At 42.9% G+C, this 18261-nt stretch overlaps 1 protein-coding gene across 1 annotated transcript in view; it reads left to right on the top strand.

Moving 5' to 3' along the window:
• Positions 1–18261, top strand: part of sorcs2 (sortilin-related VPS10 domain containing receptor 2) — a 155153-nt gene that overhangs the window by 111186 nt on the left and 25706 nt on the right. Inside the window, exons 4-10 of the mRNA XM_060875329.1 lie at positions 6166–6330; positions 8806–8879; positions 9427–9491; positions 10882–11000; positions 11413–11502; positions 17030–17209; positions 17511–17657. Of these exons, the coding sequence (XP_060731312.1) occupies positions 6166–6330; positions 8806–8879; positions 9427–9491; positions 10882–11000; positions 11413–11502; positions 17030–17209; positions 17511–17657 (840 nt within the window). The remainder of the gene's footprint in view (positions 1–6165; positions 6331–8805; positions 8880–9426; positions 9492–10881; positions 11001–11412; positions 11503–17029; positions 17210–17510; positions 17658–18261) is intronic.

Genomic DNA, 18261 nt, shown 5'->3' with positions numbered 1-18261 from the left:
GAATTCTCCTGCTTTAGCCTGCAGTCAGTTATTTATAGAGCTGGAGAGATGTGGAGAGACAGACTGACCGTGGGGACAGTGGGGACAGTGAAGTGAGAGCGAAGCCAGGCAGTGTAGGAGGTACAGGTCTAGAACATTCTAGAACCTGACAAAGGGTTCTACAGCCCCAGAACATCCGCTTCTGATCCTCTGCAGAGTAATGACACACTCACCTTCACCAGTCAGTGGAAATCAACATGCACTGATGAGAATAAGCTCCGCCCCTTTTCTGTAGTGTTTAATGTTCTGTAGTGTGTGTGCTGTTCTGTAGTGTGTGTGTGTGTTGTTCTGTAGTGTGTGTGGTGTTCTGTTGTGTGTGTTGTTCTGTAGTGTGTGTGTTGTTCTGTAGTGTGTGTGTGTTGTTCTGTAGTGTGTGTGGTGTTCTTTAGTGTGTGTGTGTGTGTGTGTACTGTACCTTTGTTGTCAGTTTGTTGACCTCTTGTTGGTTTTGATTCTGCAAATTACTCCTACACACACTTTCTATCAAATTCACTAAAAGTTTCTCCTATACTATTATAGCATAATTTGTGTGTGTGTGTGTGTGTGTGTGTGTGTGTGTGTGTGTGTGTGTGTGTGTGTGTGTGTGTGAGAATAAACATACTCAGACATGTCCTGTGGCTATTCTAGGACTGATCCCCTAATAATCCCCTCTCACTTCCTCAGCAAGGAAATCAGAGCAATAATCATTCTGAAAGAGAGAGAGAGAGAGAGTGTGTGTGTGTGTGTGTGTGTGTGTGTGTGTGTGTGTGTGTGTGTGTGTGTGTGTGTTTATTTTCAAGTGTACACCATGCTGCTACCCTTCTAAGAGCACTATGATTTTCCCAGCAGGTTGCCGGAGCCAATACGTGAGAGAGAGAGAGAGAGAGAGAGAGAGAGAGAGAGAGAGAGAGAGAGAGACAGAGAGAGAGAGGGGGGGGGGGGTCGCGGGGTGTTGTTGTGTGTGTGTGTGTGTGTGTGTGTGTGTGTGTGTGTGTGTGTGTGTGTTCATTTAAAGTGAGCCTTTTGCTTCTTAACTCTCCATTTAAGTCTACAGTCCATCTATTATCTCTAGAAGTCTCTCTCTCCTTTAGTTCTAGAAGTCTTCATTAGCCTCTACAATTATAAATGATGTAAAATCTAAAATCTAAAATTCTACTACAAACTATTGTGTTTAGTAATTCTAGAATTCCCCCCCCCCCCACCCCACCCCACCTCCTGTTAATTTTACAATTCTATTCTGTTTATTTAACGTTTCTGGGCTTCTGCTTTACTCTCACAGTTCCTTGTGTGGTTCCTTAGTGCAGTGTTTTTGTAGCAGAGACACACACTTGTGACTGTGTGTGTGAGTGTGTGTGTGTGTGTGTGTGTGTGTGTGTGTGTGTGAGTGTGTAAATAAGTGAGTTTGAGGACTGGTTTTATTGTACCATTAAACTAGGGGACTTGAAACGAAGTGCGCTGCAGCCATTAAGTAAACGGAGCGTGACCGTTCTGCAGACGCGAGTCACTTTAACTTTAAGTTTCTACACTGCCCTGCTAGCATAAACAAGACACATAGCACACTCTGAACACTCTGAATGTTTCTCAAAAGTTTTGGCACCCCGTAACCCTGTTTCTCGCAACCCCGTAGCTGAAATCAAGCCACGCCTCTCAAACCTTCATAGAATGTCTATAAATATGAGATTATGCATTATAGCATGCATACTAGCTGAAATGAATGGTGAAGGGACTGTGTAAAGCTGCTCTAACCTGAGGGAGAACTTGTTCTGTTCATGTTGTACAATATTACCTTATTTTAAATGGGTAAAAAAAAAAAAAACACGGACTCTGTGTTTATTCCTGGATTTTATTATGCATAGGCGTTCTAATCTTTTTGTCCTTGTCCTGTCTGTTTATTTCATTTTTTTTTTCAGGTTACTTTCATTATATTCAATGTTCTGCAAAACATTTCCAAAAATATTAATGCAGCCATAAATATGTAGAGTTCACTGTAACTGCCTTTTAGTCTGTTATCTCAAACGCACAGAGCCGAATATCATTATATTACTGACTATAACGAGAAGACCTATGTGCTGACACACACTCGCACACACGCGCGCACACACACACAAGAAATATAGACAAATCTATAAAATATTCTGTCTCTCACATTCTCATTACTGCTGGAGGCTTTTCCTCTCTCTCGTTTTCATTGATTTACAGTAATTCATTAAGGCAGAGTTCAGCTCAGCAGTTTGTCCACAAACACGTCTGGAGAGAGAGAGGGGGAGAAAGAGAGAGAGTCAGACAGAGAGTCAGATAGACAGATAGACAGGCAGACAGAGAGCGTCATACAGACAGACTGAGAGAGACAGACAGATTGACAGACAGACAGACAGAGAGTCATACAGACCAAAAGACAGACAGAGAGTCATACAAACAGAAAGAGTCAGACAGACTAACAGACAGATAGAGTCATACACACAGACAGACAGACAGGCTGACAGACAGACAGGCTGACAGAGAGAGTCATACACACAGACAGACAGACAGGCTGACAGAGAGAGTCATACACACAGACAGACAGGCTGACAGAGAGAGTCATACAGACAGACAGACAGACAGACAGACAGGCTGACAGAGAGAGTCATACACACAGACAGACAGACAGACAGGCTGACAGAGAAAGTCATACATACAGACAGACAGACAGGCTGACAGAGAGAGTCATACAGACAGACAGACAGACAGACAGACAGACAGACAGACAGGCTGACAGAGAGAGTCATACAGACAGACAGACAGGCTGACAGAGAGAGTCATACAGACAGACAGACAGACAGACAGACAGACAGGCTGACAGAGAGAGTCATACACACAGACAGACAGACAGACAGACAGACAGGCTGACAGAGAAAGTCATACAGACAGACAGACAGACAGGCTGACAGAGAGAGTCATACACACAGACAGACAGACAGGCTGACAGAGAGAGTCATACACACAGACAGACAGACAGGCTGACAGAGAGAGTCATACAGACAGACAGACAGACAGACAGACAGGCTGACAGAGAGAGTCATACAGACAGACAGACAGGCTGACAGAGAGAGTCATACAGACAGACAGACAGACAGACAGGCTGACAGAGAGAGTCATACACACAGACAGACAGACAGACAGGCTGACAGAGAGAGTCATACAGACAGACAGACAGACAGACAGACAGGCTGACAGAGAGAGTCATACACACAGACAGACAGACAGACAGACAGACAGACAGACAGACAGACAGACAGGCTGACAGAGAGAGTCATACACACAGACAGACAGACAGACAGACAGACAGACAGACAGGCTGACAGAGAGAGTCATACAGACAGACAGACAGACAGACAGGCTGACAGAGAGAATCGTACAGACAGACAGACAGGCTGAGAGAGAATCATACAGACAGACAGACAGAGAGGCTGACAGACAAACAAGCTGAGAGAGAGAGAGAGAGAGAGAGAGAGAGAGAGTAAGTAACCATGAAGGAGAGTGACATGATATTGAATAGAATCATAATTATGATGATGGTTAATATTAAAATTCTGAACTTGTTCTGAATCAGGATGTAATTAGGTGGAGATTATATATGGAATATATAAATAATATAAATAAACGCCACTAAAAACACTGTCGAGCCAAAGGACACATACTGTCAGTAAAATGCCCTGACACTGGAGACTCCTTCTGTACAGACCTCATGTCAGTGATTTATATTGGTGTGGAGCGCCACCGTGAACAAGTTGCTATAGAAACCAGAATGTATTCCAAAAATACAGTAATATAAAGCTGTCAGCTGCTGTTACAGAGACCTAATCAACACCTTCTGACCAATCAGAACGCAGAACATTAATATAGGTATGTGATGATCTTAGCTCTGGAAGTTTCTGTGTGTTTCTGCTTCCTCAGTGCACACTAATGATTTCTGTCGACTGGCTTTAGGCGCTGTAGAGGCTGAAAGACAACACGTGCTTCCTTTAAGATGGCAAAAGAAAGACATTAATGTCACTCGGATAGATGAACCCTCTCAGCCTGACCGTACTGCCTGCTGGCTGTAGAACAATACCAGCTCATCTCTCTCTCTCTCTCTCTCTCTCTCTCTCTCTCTCTCCACTATTCTGTTCTTTTTTTTTAGCTGGATTAATTGCTAATGGACATAAACAGCAGTAATAAACAGAGTTGTGTTTGGATGCAGAAAGTGTCTGTGTTTCACTCCTTCCTGCTGTGAAAGTTGTTATTCTCAGTTATTCCTTCTTTTCCTTCTTTTTCCCTTCATGGCTTTTCTTTCTCTGATCCTTTTCAAGCAAAGTGACTCACATGTTCATTATTCTGTGATTTCTGAGTCATATCCTGTGATTTCTTAAAAAAACCGACACACACACAGAGGCCACGCCTCCTTCACTGAGACCGACACACACAGAGGTCACGCCTCCTTCACTGAGACCGACACACACACAGAGACCACGCCTCCTTCACTAAAACTAATACACACAGAGGCCACACCTCCTTCACTAAGACCGACACGCACACAGAGACCACGCCTCCTTCACTGAGCCCGACACACACACAGAGGCCACGCCTCCTTCACTGAGACCGACACACACAGAGGTCACGCCTCCTTCACTGAGACCGACACACACACAGAGGCCACGCCTCCTTCACTAAAATTAATACACACAGAGGCCACACCTCCTTCACTAAAACTAATACACAAAGAGGCCACGCCTCCTTCACTAAGACCGACACGCACACAGAGACCACGCCTCCTTCACTGAGACCGACACACACACAGAGGCCACGCCTCCTTCACTAAGACCGACACACACACAGAGGCCACACCTCCTTCACTAAGACCGACACACACACAGAGGCCACGCCTCCTTCACTGAGACCGACACACACACAGAGGCCACACCTCCTTCACTAAGACCGACACACACACAGAGGCCACGTCTCCTTCACTAAGACCGACTCGCACACAGAGACCACGTCTCCTTCACTAAGACCGACTCGCACACAGAGACCACGTCTCCTTCACTGAGACCTTCTTCATACTATCATACAGTATCTTCCTATCAGACAAAATCTTCCTTTCTTGTTAGAAAAAAAGAGTTAGAAACAGGAAACTCCTCTAATTTCTCCAGCAGCTTCACATTACCAGAGAAGCTGTGATTTAGTGTCTCTTGGGTCATTATCCTTGTGTTAAAGCAGCAGGAAAAGGATTTAAATCCTCAATGAAAGAAAATCCTTCTTTATTGTCTGTAAAATGGATTTAATTTATCATTGTATTAAAAAAAAACATATAGGGAATGCATGAGCAGAGATTTAAACACAATCTTTAGCTGTATGTCAGCCATAGAGGCCCATGTGATTGCAGCGAGGTCTGTGATTGGCCAGACCACGCTCATGTAAAGACAGCTGTACTGATATGTGCTTTAAGAAAATGAATTTCTGCAGCTTTTCCTAACTGATTTTTAAGCATGACAATTACGCTCGATACGATCTCTGTGTCTTTTATATTGCAATGTCTGCTCCTTTTTATCCAGTGTTTGCTAAGTACAAATATGCTAACTACAGTTCTATAGTCATGATGTCAAGCCATTAAAAGGTAGGGCAGAAATATCCCTGCCTCGATAATCTGTGTGGATTGTGGTTTTATCCTTTAAAGCCACGGATCAGGGATTACATCGTCTAATCTGAGTTTCGACAGAATTACAGAGACTCTGTGGGGACGACTCTGCAGCTCCAGCCGCTCTGATTTGGGAGTGTCGGGAATCTGTGAACCGCAGCACGAGTTCGTTTATACACTAATCCAAAATGCTATATTAATAAAGATCACTGGCGTTATCGTGTACGTTTATGTTTCTGGAAGACCTCAGAGCATGTTAGAGAGCATACAAAGAATCAAACAATCAAGGTTTAGATATAAAAAAAAAAATAAAAAATAAAAAATAAAAAAAAAATAAAAAAAAAAGAAGGATGATGATGATGCAAAAAATTGTGCCCGGGTTAAGCAAGCAATAGGTCAATAGTATCTCTGCACACAGTGCTATCACCACCATGCTTCGCTTATCGGTGATAGTAATGAGTGTATGTCTGCGTCTGATCTGTGTGTGTGTGCAGGTGATCCTGATCAGCTCCACTATTGATGAACAGGACCAGATGCTCTTCATCAGCACAGACGAAGGCGCATCGTTCCAGAGACAGCCCCTTTCCTTCACCGTGGAGACGCTCCTGTTCCACCCGTCGGACGAGGACAAACTGCTGGCTTACAGCAAAGAGGCCACGGTGTGTTGTTTTAGTGACGGATAAAAAGATAACCAGAGGAATGTGTTGTGGCTACTTTGGGAAGTATAATTAGAATAATTACATCACATGATAGGGGGTCACTGTGGCTTAGTGGTTAGCACGTTCGCCTCACACCTCCAGGGTCGGGGGTTCGATTCCCGCCTCCACCTTGTGTGTGTGGAGTTTGCATGTTCTCCCCATGCCTCGGGGGTTTCCTCCGGGTACTCCGGTTTCCTCCCCCGGTCCAAAGACATGCATGGTAGGTTGATTGGCATCTCTGGAAAATTGTCCGTAGTGTGTGATTGTGTGAGTGAATGAGAGTGTGTGTGTGTGTGCCCTGTGATGGGTTGGCACTCCGTCCAGAGTGTATCCTGCCTTGATGCCCGATGATGCCTGACCCTGAGAAGTTTGGATAAGCGGTAGAAAATGAGTGAGTGAATGAATGAACATCACATGATAAGCAAAGGTAAAAAATGTATACCTAAATTCAGATTTTTATAAATGTCAAACTGGAACTAAACTAAACTTTTCCTTAGTCTCCACAGAGTTACATTTTTCTGCCATTGGAAACAGGACCTGATGTTGTTGCCTTTTTTGATTCTTTAACATTCTCATTATTAATCATTAGTAACCCAGTGAATGGTTTCATTTTGTCCTTTGGCGACATTTCAAACATCTCCTGCGTATGTAACAATGGCCGTTAATAGAACAGCTTGGATGTTGTTATGAGTGTCATCACTTCAGTAAAATTATAATTAGCACTGTTATATTGGCAGTAAACTGATAATCTGGCAACCCAGAGAAGCATCTTGTACTACAAAATTTCTCCCGGCAGTGTTTTATTCCTCTGTAGCGTATTGGCATCCTCGTTAGAGTTACGAGAGGAAAGCAGCGGGCCTGGACTGCTTCCCAATAAATTGTGCATGCTAGTAAAGTGTGAGTGTGTATGTGTGTGTGTTTGGTTGTTTTTCCTTTCTTAGCCTCTGTGTTGGTGCGCGTGTGTGAGACAGACGATCAATGCCATCACATTAAAGGAATAAGCAATAAGTCACATACAAACACGCACCGCTATCTGTTGTGAGAACTCGAGCGTGCGAAGACGCAACCCCGCTTCTTTAGCTTAAGTGTTAGCGAAATGGTTATCAGTAAACAACGCAGACCTCCTCATCACACTCCACACACGCCAAGCCACATGGTGAACACCCACTCACATGACTCAAGGAGTGTATACAAGTGTAGCACACACTTTAATGAGTCCTGTCATACAAACTTGTTTATTTTTAGTGTGATTGGGTTTGTTAGCTTTGATCCAATACACACTGTTTGCACACAGTTACAGTATATACACTTTAACACACTGCAGCACACACTTACAAGAATATAAACACTCTAATAGGTCCTTACTCACTCAACACTGGTGTCAAATACTCATACACACCAACACATTGTATTAAATTTAGACCTACTAACACACACTAATGAGAGTACAGAGTCCACAGCCATAGAGCTCAAGTCTAGTCCAGAGTCCAGCCATAGAATCCAAGTCAGGTCTAAATTCCAATGTTATAGAATCCAAGTCTAGTCCAGAATCCCAAGACACTCAATCCAAGTCTAGTCCAGAATCCCAAGACACTTAATCCAAGTCTAGTCCAGAGTCCACAGACATAGAGTTCAAGTCTAGTCCAGAATCCCAAGACACTCAATCGAAGTCTAGTCCAGAGTCCCAAGCCACTTAATCCAAGTCTAGTCCAGAGTCCACAGACATAGAGTTCAGGTCTAGTCTAAATTCCAGTGTTATAGAATCCAAGTCTAGTCCAGAATCCCAAGCCACTTAATCCAAGTCTAGTCTAGAGTCCAGCCATAGAATCCAAATCTAGTCTAAATTCCAATGTTATAGAATCCAAGTCTAGTCCAGAATCCCAGGACACTCAATCCAAGTCTAGTCCAGAGTCCACAGACATAGAGTTCAAGTCTAGTCCAGAATCCCAAGCCACTTAATCCAAGTCTAGTCCAGAGTCCCAAGCCACTTAATCCAAGTCTAGTCCAGAGTCCACAGACATAGAGTTCAAGTCTAGTCCAGAATCCCAAGACACTTAATCCAAGTCTAGTCCAGAGTCCACAGACATAGAGTTCAAGTCTAGTCCAGAATCCCAAGACACTTAATCCAAGTCTAGTCCAGAATCCAGCCACAGAATCCAAGTCTAGTCCAGAGTCCCAGGCCATAAAGTCCAAGTCAAACTCATATCACAGATTGAAATGAAGTTCAACTCACAGATTTTTAGTTGAGTCTGAAGTCTCAGGCTATGGAGACTGGAGTCACATGTTACAGTGTCATAGATTTAATGTGAAGTGAAGGACTGGAGTGCAACTCATAGTCACATGCAAGACAGTAAGACACACTGTACCAGGACCAGGAAGCACTGACCTCAAACATTACAGTATTAAAGTAATGTTTGTCTCGTCTCCGCCTTACAGGTCTATGTGTCTACTGATTTGGGGAGGAAATGGACACAACTGCAGGAACGAGTGACTAAAGACCGAGTTTTCTGGTGAATGTATTTTTTTTTTCTATTATTACCAAACCGTCATAGTCCCAAGTCCTAGGTCAGAAATATCAAGCTGTGGTTTCAATTCAACTATTTTGTTTCCCTTCTCTCTCTCTCTCTCTCTCTCTCTCTCTCTCTCTCTCTCTCTCTCTCTCTCTCTCTCTCTCTTTTTCTCTCTCCCTCTATGTCTCTCTCTCATTGTGTTGGTATAATTTTTAGATTTTTTAAATTTTCTACGTTTTACTAATTGCAAGTGAAATAAGTTTACTTAGTGCATAATGGAGGTTGTACCTCTCTTTTCCTCTTTTCTGACTTCACAGAAGTGTGTGAGTGTTAGTGATAACCCACGGGTCCCGTGGGAGACCCGAGGGTCGGGTTGGGGCGGGTAAAGAAATTGTCACTTTGCTGCGGGGTGAACTGGGGCGGGCCAATAATTTCATAAAAGCGGGACCTGCGGGTTGGAAAAAAAACACGACCCGCGCAACACTAGTGTGTGTATGTGGGTGTGTGTGTGTGTGAATTTAACACACTCCACTCTGTGTTATTGCAGGTCTGTTACTGGAGTGGACATGGACACTGATTTGGTTCATATGGAGATACAAGACACTAGTGGAGGTAAGAGAGACAGACAGACAAACAGAGAAATTTCAAGAGACAGAAAGAGAGAGGGAGACATACACTGAGACATCACAAGGAATTGAGAGAGAGAGTGAGAGAGAGAGAGAGAGAGAGAGAGAGAGACAAACAGACAGGCAAACAGAGAGTGAGACAGACAGGCAGACAGACAGAGACACAAGTAGATAGACAGGGAAGAGAGAGGGAGACATTAGGAATAGAGAGAGAAAGAGAGAGTGAGAAAGACAGACAGACAGACAGAGAGTTTTGCTTTATTCTGACCTTGGAGTTTGTTTAAATTATTCACAAAGGAATTTGTAAGTGGTAAATTTCCCCAGAACTCACCTTGTGTGTGTGTGTGTGTGTGTGTGTGTGTGTCCGCTAACAACAGTTAACCTTCACAGGGTAAACAGCTTGCGTCTGCATGCCTGATCACACACACACACATACTCACACACACACACACACACACACACACACACACACACACACACACACACACACACACACACACACACACACACACACACACACACACACACACATGCGCTTCTCAGCTGGGATTGGAACTGATTTGTATTCTGAAAGGTTTTATATTTTTAACGGTGGATATTTTGCATATTAACATTAAATATGTCGTGTGTTGTAAGCGGCTGCTTTACACATCCCTTTGAAGGAGCTGTTACCATAGAAACGATAACTGTCAGAGTGATAGGAAATAAATCAACACCTTCTGACCGATTCAGAATGGAACAGCTCGGTGTGTAGACCAGAAAACATTTATTCTAGCCGACCCCGATTGTAATGGTTAGGTAGAATAGTGCTGTCCGGGCCCAGGGTGTGGTCAGTGTTCTAAAATTCAGGATAGTGTGTGTAATATTTCATGAAGTTTCTCCTCACATTCTGGCAGCTTCAATAAAATATCAGCTTTGAGGAGAAACTTCAGCCTCTTTGGAGCCCTGGAGTCTAAACACAAGAAACAGCACACAGTGTGTACCACCAACCTCGACCAATCACAGCGTGTATAGCCAGCCGCCAGTCACCTCACGCATCACTGGTTTTTATTGTGTGTGTGCGTGTGTGTGTGTGTGAGAGAGAGAAAGAGAGAGAGAGAGAGAGAGAGAGAGAGGAGAGAGAGAGAGGAGAGAGAAAGAGAGAGGGGGGAAACTGGTGCTGATGCAAATACTGAGTTCAATACTGCAGCTCTTTTACAGTCCACAATTAATTTCCTGACATTGAATTAAAGAAGCAAGAGACAGTTTGGTCTCACACACACACACACACACACACACACACACACACACACACACACACACAATCGTACATGCACCTGCACAGTGTGCATTTCTTTTTCAACTGTTAAGTCTAACTTTTATGTGTGTGTGTGTAGGATACCTGTACGTGACATGTCTGATACAGAACTGCTCGGATAAGATGGTGACGGCTCAGTTTCTGGGCAAAATCGACCACAATTCTCTCTCGGTGCAGAACGACTATGTGTTTGTGAAGGTAAATAAACATCCTCTCACTGTGCATGACTCTGTGGTGTGACCACAAGTAAAGGAATGAAAAAACACAGTAACAGATGAATGAATGACTAAAGAATTGAATGAATGAATAAACACAGTGAACTAATTTGTCAATTTTTATTAAGTAGTAGCTCAGTGAACAAATAGGTAAAACACACCAAAATGAATGAATGAACACAGACAGGCTGATGAATGACTTCAATGTAAATGAATAAAGAATTCAGAAGACAAATGTATGAGCACAAGGTAGCGTGAAAAATGATGAATTGATAAATTAATGAATGAATGAATGAATGAATGAATGAATGAAAAACACAAAAGTGTGATTGTTTTAACTTTGCCTTTCTCCTCTCTCTCTCTCTCTCTCTCTCTCTCTCTCTGTCTCTCCCCAGGTTACCATGTCTAATCGTACAAAGTGCTATGTGTCTTATCGAAGGAACGAGTTTGTGCAGATGCGCTTGCCCAAGTTTGCCCTGCCAAAGGTACTCTGTCAAACCCCCTGCATGAGGTAAAGAGGAGAGATGGACAGAGAACTGGGGATGTGTAGAGAGATGTACGGCAGGATGTACGGAGGGATGTACGGAGGGATGTACAGAGGGAAATACAGAGGGATGTACAGAGGGATATACAGAGGGATATACAGAGGGATGTACAGAGGGATGTATGGAGGGATGTACGGAGGGATATACAGAGGGATGTACAGAGGGATATACAGAGAGATATACAGAGAGATATACAGAGGGATGTACAGAGGGATATACAGAGGGATGTACAGAGGGATGTACGGAGGGATGTACGGAGGGATATACAGAGGGATGTACAGAGGGATGTACGGAGGGATGTACAGAGGGATGTACGGAGGGATGTACAGAGGGATGTACAGAGGGATATACAGAGGGATATACAAAGGGATGTACAGAGGGATGTACAGAGGGATGTACGGAGGGATATACAGAGGGATGTACGGAGGGATGTACAGAGGGATGTACAGAGGGATGTACAGAGGGATATACAGAGGGATGTACAGAGGGATGTACGGAGGGATATACGTAGGGATGTACGGGGGGATGTACGGAGGGATATACAGAGGGATGTACAGAGGGATATACAGAGGGATGTACAGAGGGATATACGGAGGGATATACGGAGGGATGTACAGAGGGATGTACAGAGGGATGTACGGAGGGATATACAGAGGGATGTACAGAGGGATATACAGAGGGATATACAAAGGGATGTACAGAGGGATGTACGGAGGGATATACAGAGGGATGTACAGAGGGATGTACGGAGGGATGTACAGAGGGATGTACAGATGGATGTACAGAGGGATGTACAGAGGGATGTACAGAGGGATGTACGGAGGGATGTACGGAGGGATGTACGGAGGGATGTACGGAGGGATATACGGAGGGATGTACAGAGGGATATACAGAGGGATGTACGGAGGGATGTACGGAGGGATATACAGAGGGATGTACAGAGAGATATACAGAGGGATGTACGGAGGGATGTACGGAGGGATGTACGGAGGGATGTACGGAGGGATGTACAGAGGGATGTACAGAGAGATATACAGAGAGATGTACAGAGGGATGTACAGAGAGATGTACAGAGGGATATACAGAGGGATGTACAGAGGGATGTACAGAGAGATATACAGAGGGATGTACAGAGGGATGTACAGAGGGATATACAGAGAGATATACAGAGAGATATACAGAGGGATGTACAGAGGGACGTACGGAGGGATGTACGGAGGGATGTACGGAGGGATATACAGAGGGATATACAGAGGGATGTACAGAGGGATATACGGAGGGATATACGGAGGGATGTACGGAGGGATGTACGGAGGGATATACAGAGGGCTGTACAGAGGGATGTACAGAGGGATATGCAGAGGGATGTACAGAGGGATATACAGAGGGGTGTACAGAGGGATGTACGGAGGGATATACAGAGAGATGTACATAGGAATGTACATAAATAAATTATGTATGGGAAAATTTAAAGGGATGAATGGATGACATCTAGAGGAATGAAGAGAAGGATTTAACTACACAGGGGTGTTGATGAATGGATGCACATATGGACGTATAACTTTAAAAAATATATATATATTTTTTTTTTTATTAAAATTGCTGCCCCCGTCATTGCGGCTCCATTAACAGCCCTGCTTGGAAAGAAGCGGTTGTGCTTCCTCTGTATAAGGGCGGTGATCAGGCTGACCTGAATAATTACAGGCCAATTTCCATCTTGCCATGTATGTCTAAAATTCTGGAAAACCTTGTCAATAAACAACTAATCAATTATCTTAATGTGAACGGTATCATCTCAGGGGCACAGTCTGGCTTCCGATCAGGGTGTGGTTGTGTTACAGCTACCACTAAAGTGCTCAATGACATTACAATATCTGCATTAGATAACAAACAAAACTGTGCTGCTATATTCATTGATCTTGCAAAAGCTTTTGACTCTGTGGACCACAACACACTTATCCACAGACTCAGCAGCATTGGTGTCACTGATCACTCACTGGTTTGGTTCTCAAATTATCTTTCTCACCGGGTTCAACATGTAAGATTTGAAAACCTTTTCTCCCATTCTCTCCCGGTCACCAGGGGTGTCCCCCAAGGCTCCATCCTTGGTCCCACACTTTTCTCAATTTATATTAATAACATTCCCCAGGCAGTTGGTAATTCACTCATTCACTTATATGCCGATGATACAATCCTTTATGCAATAGGTCCCTCCTCTGATGCTGTTCAAGCTACCCTGCAACATAGCTTTTACCAACTACAGCAGTCTTTTACACAATTCAATCTCACTCTCAATACCTCCAAAACAAAAAGCATGTGGTTTTGCCGTAGGGGTACTACGCCTCCTCCTGCCCTTAACATCACCACCTGCAAGGGGGCTATTCTAGAACAAGTCACTGCTTATAACTACTTGGGCATCTGGTTGGAAACTTCACTTTCTTTCTCTATTCACATATCAAAGCTGCAATCTAAGGTCAAAGCCAAGCTTGGTTTCTTTTACAGAAACCGCTCTTCCTTCACCACTTCTGCCAAACTTATTCTTATTCAAATGACATTCTACCCATGTTAGATTATGGAGACACTATATATAGGGTTGCTTGCAAGTCCATCCTATCAAAACTTGATGCTCTTTACCATTCTGCTATCAGGTTTGCCACAAATGCTCCTTTCAATACACATCATTGTGTTTTATATTCATCTGTAAACTGGCCCTCCCTTCACAATCGCTGTAAAATCCACTGGTTCACCTTCATTTATAAGACCCTTCTGGGCCACTCACCTCCTTACTTAGGTCACTTGCTGCAGTTAAAGCCTGTCACATATAACACCCGATCCTCACTTCATTTTCAATTAAGCATTCCTACTGTAAAACCAACTCTGCGTTTGGTCTTGCATCTTTTCAATCTGCTGCCGCTCGCGACTGGAATGCTTTGCAAAATACTCTCAAACTGGATAAATTAATTCCAATTTCATCCTTTAAAAATATTATATCATATTTGTTCACAGATATATGCAGTTGCTTCTCTACATAATTTTGTTTTAAAATGTATTTATGTAATTGTTAACCTGTGTGTATTTTTAATGTTTTGTATTTATTTTAGCCCTACTTCCCTTTCCCTAAGTGGTTATTCCACTTGTCAGGCCATCATTCTAAATAAGAACCTGTTCTTAATGACTTGCCTGTAAAAATAAAGGTTAAACAAACAAACAAACAAACAAGTATAAAGGGAGGAATGTGATACAGTGGGAGATGTTGAAGAGCTGTATGGTGAGATCTGAAGCTCTAACCTATGTGTGTGTGTGTGTGTGTGTGTCTGCATGTGTGTAATTGAATAACATCGATTGTGGTTGAGGTCAAAGGGGAATTGCTTCATAAATATTAGACTTCAGTGGCAGAGGCAGAGGAAGACAGTGATGAAGAATTCTGCTCATTAGCGATGCTCACCGTAGCGTGTGGTGTGTGTTAATGATGAACACTGTGTGTATCACCAGCGTTTTTAATACACACTTCCTCCCCCATGAGCTCTCCTTAATTCAATTATTGCATCACTGCATCAGTTTAATGTTTGTTGATGATGTTTTTAGTGAGTCATTATGTTACAGAAATAATGTTATTAGAATATATAAATAAGAAAGACCTCACCTTTAGTGACCTCACGACTCCATTCGGATTTGAACCCAAAGTGGGCGTGGCCAGAACTGTTCTTGTGTTAAAGTGAGTGTTAGTGTGTCTGGAGCGAGATATTATTCTACAGGAAGACGGGTTATTCGGTTCCTCTGCCTCCTCGGCTTTTGCTGTTCCTTCACTTATCACTTGACTGAGCAGATGGGTCAAATGTAAGCCATTTCCCTGAGAGAGAGAGAGAGAGAGAGAGAGAGAGAGAGAGAGAGAGAGAGAGACTTCAAGCCTGCATTTTCCACCGTGAATAATTGAGAAGCTTTTGAAAAATGCACGAGCAATCGCAGGGTGCCATCTCTCGTCTCCCTGATGGCCTGTTTTTAGCGTTATGGATGAACGCGTCACCACCAACACGCCTGTTTGTTTGCTTTTTTTTTTTTCTGGAGTTGTTGCATATTAAACGCTTCACTTTCTCCTTCTCGTCTCCTTCACGCCTCACTGACTCCTGAAATATCCTGAAAACTCCCGAAGAGATTCGTTTACTCTTTTTTTAATCTTCATCTTTTTTTCCAACGAGATCTATCTATCTATCTATCTATCTATCTATCTATCTATCTATCTATCTATCTATCTATCTATCTATCTATCTATCTATCTATCTATCTATCTACCTTTTTCTTTCTTTTCTTCACTTGTGTCTCTCTGCCTTTATTTCTCTTCTCATGCCTCTTTCTCTCTCTCTCTCTCTCTCTCTCTCTCTCTCTCTCTCTCTCTCTCTCTCTTTTTTAGTAATCCATCTGTTTTCCTTGACTGAAACGATAAAGGAATCTGTTTTTGGTAATCAGACTCTGGTTGTTACAGTAAGTCAGTCAGTGCATTCTTGAGGCTTTATCTGTGTTTACGCAGGAAACATGTTAAAGCTTTCGAACTGCTGCGAATGTTGATTTGTTCGTCTCCTGGTTTGTTTGCAGCACACATGCAAGGGTCTTAATTACTGCCTTCACTTTTAGACCTAATAGTCACTGTGTGTGTGTGTGTGTGTGTGTGTGTGTGTGTGTGTGTGTGTGTGTGTGTGTGTGTGTGTGTGTGTGTGTGCTGTAGATTTCTGTTTCTATGGCTACACAGTGTGAGGATCAGTTTGATTTCATCCCATCATTTGTTTTTGTGTTTTTCTCTCACAGTTTTGTGAATGTCCACATGTTTCCCAAGTGAGATGTGTGTGTGTGTTTGTGTGTGTTTGTTTGTTTGTTCACCTGTAGTGCTAATTAAAAAGTCACACACTCTTCAACAAGTAGAGTCATAAGCATCACACACACACAAACACACACACACACACACACACATGATGATGTCATTGTCACAAAACAATGAGGTCACAACCTTTTATTATGACATCATCATCATACAGGGACATTTGCAATGATATTAATGAGGACATAATAAAATGTCTACGCCTGTCTTACTAGATCCGTAGCACTGTTACGATGAAGTCATGAGACAGGTGCCTTTAGAATGATGTCAGACACTGTGCTGATGATGTCATCATACCAAATGATGCGACTGCACCGTATGATGAAAGCTATTTATTAGGAAATGTTTCTAGGATGATCTTCCTGTCATGGATGCTCTTGCAATAGTTAAATATGAGGTGGTGTTAAGGATCAGGACAGCGTGATGTCATTCTACATAGTCATTTAATGTCATTATAGAAAGAAGCTGTCAGGACCACATGGTTAATTCCTGGGGACAAATTTCTGGATGATATTTTTACAATGACGGAGAGGCACAGAGAGAGATCGTTTCTATTGTCATGTTAAATGACCTGATTTACGCTGGGTTTCCCTGTAGGATGTGCAGATTGTAAGCACGGACGAGAACCAGGTGCTGCTGGCCTTGCAGGAATGGTACCAGACGGACACGTATAACCTGTACGCTTCGGACCAGCAGGGTGTTTATTACTCCATCTTGTTGGAGAACGTGCGCAGCACCAAGCAGCCCGAGGAGAACGTCATCATCGACGTCCTGGAGGTCAGGAACAAGACAGAACCCTGAGAATTAAGATAAAACAAACTGTGTGTGTGTGTGCGTGTGTGTGTGAAAGAGAGAGTGATGATCGACGGATACATACTTGTTTACTTAATTACTTGCATACTTTATTAATGGCAAGAGAGAAAATTGCATAATTCATTATACATGAGTGCCCTTCATATTCCCTGCTATGTTGTCAGATGTAAATGTAAAATGTAGTGAACACTCACTACACGTGCAAATCACTAGCATCCTTTAACTCCAACCACCATGTTAAGTTCTTTTTTTTTAACTGTAACAGGTGCGTGGAATCAAAGGAGTCTTCTTAGCCAATCAGAAAGTAGACGGCAAAGTCAGGACACTCATCACATATAACAATGGACGGGATTGGAATCCGTTGGCTCCGCCCACTGTTGACATGAACGGCAAAGCAGTGAACTGCAAACAGGTAGAAATCTCCATAAAGACTCCTTCTAACTTACGTTCACACTGCTTTTTTATTTTTATTTTTTTGTTTATTTATTTTTTTCTTTTTCACTTTCTGGTTTCCTTTTTCCTCAATTTCACTTTGTCTTATAAAATAACTGGTTCTCGGACATCCCTGGCGCTCATGAGCATTCAACGCAGGTTTGTCTTCTGCAGATTTTGGCCTTTTGTGATATTTCATTGAAATTCACATGGGCTGAAGAAATATAACAGATAAGTGGTTTATTATTTCTTTCCTCATAGAATTCCCATACTCTGCTCCAAACTGGATTGTACTCATTGAATCACATCTCATATTTACTTATCCCTTTTTAATTTTTCCCCAACAGGAAAGATAATTCTCAAACTCTTGTTGTATTCAAACAATTAAACCGCAAACTAGCAACAAGATGAAGTGGAATTACAGGCATCTCTGGAAAATTGTCCGTAGTGTGTGAGTGAATGAGTGTGTGTGTGTGTGTGCCCTGCGATGGGTTGGCACTCCGTCCAGGGTGTATCCTGCCTTGATGCCCGATGACGCCTGAGATAGGCACAGGCTCCCCGTGACCCGAGAATAGTTCGGATAA

The sequence above is a fragment of the Tachysurus vachellii genome, chromosome 7 (assembly GCF_030014155.1).
Source record: "Tachysurus vachellii isolate PV-2020 chromosome 7, HZAU_Pvac_v1, whole genome shotgun sequence".
Lineage (NCBI taxonomy): Eukaryota > Metazoa > Chordata > Actinopteri > Siluriformes > Bagridae > Tachysurus > Tachysurus vachellii.
Note: the sequence above shows the minus strand (reverse complement) of the source record. Positions and strands in the feature narration are given on the sequence as shown.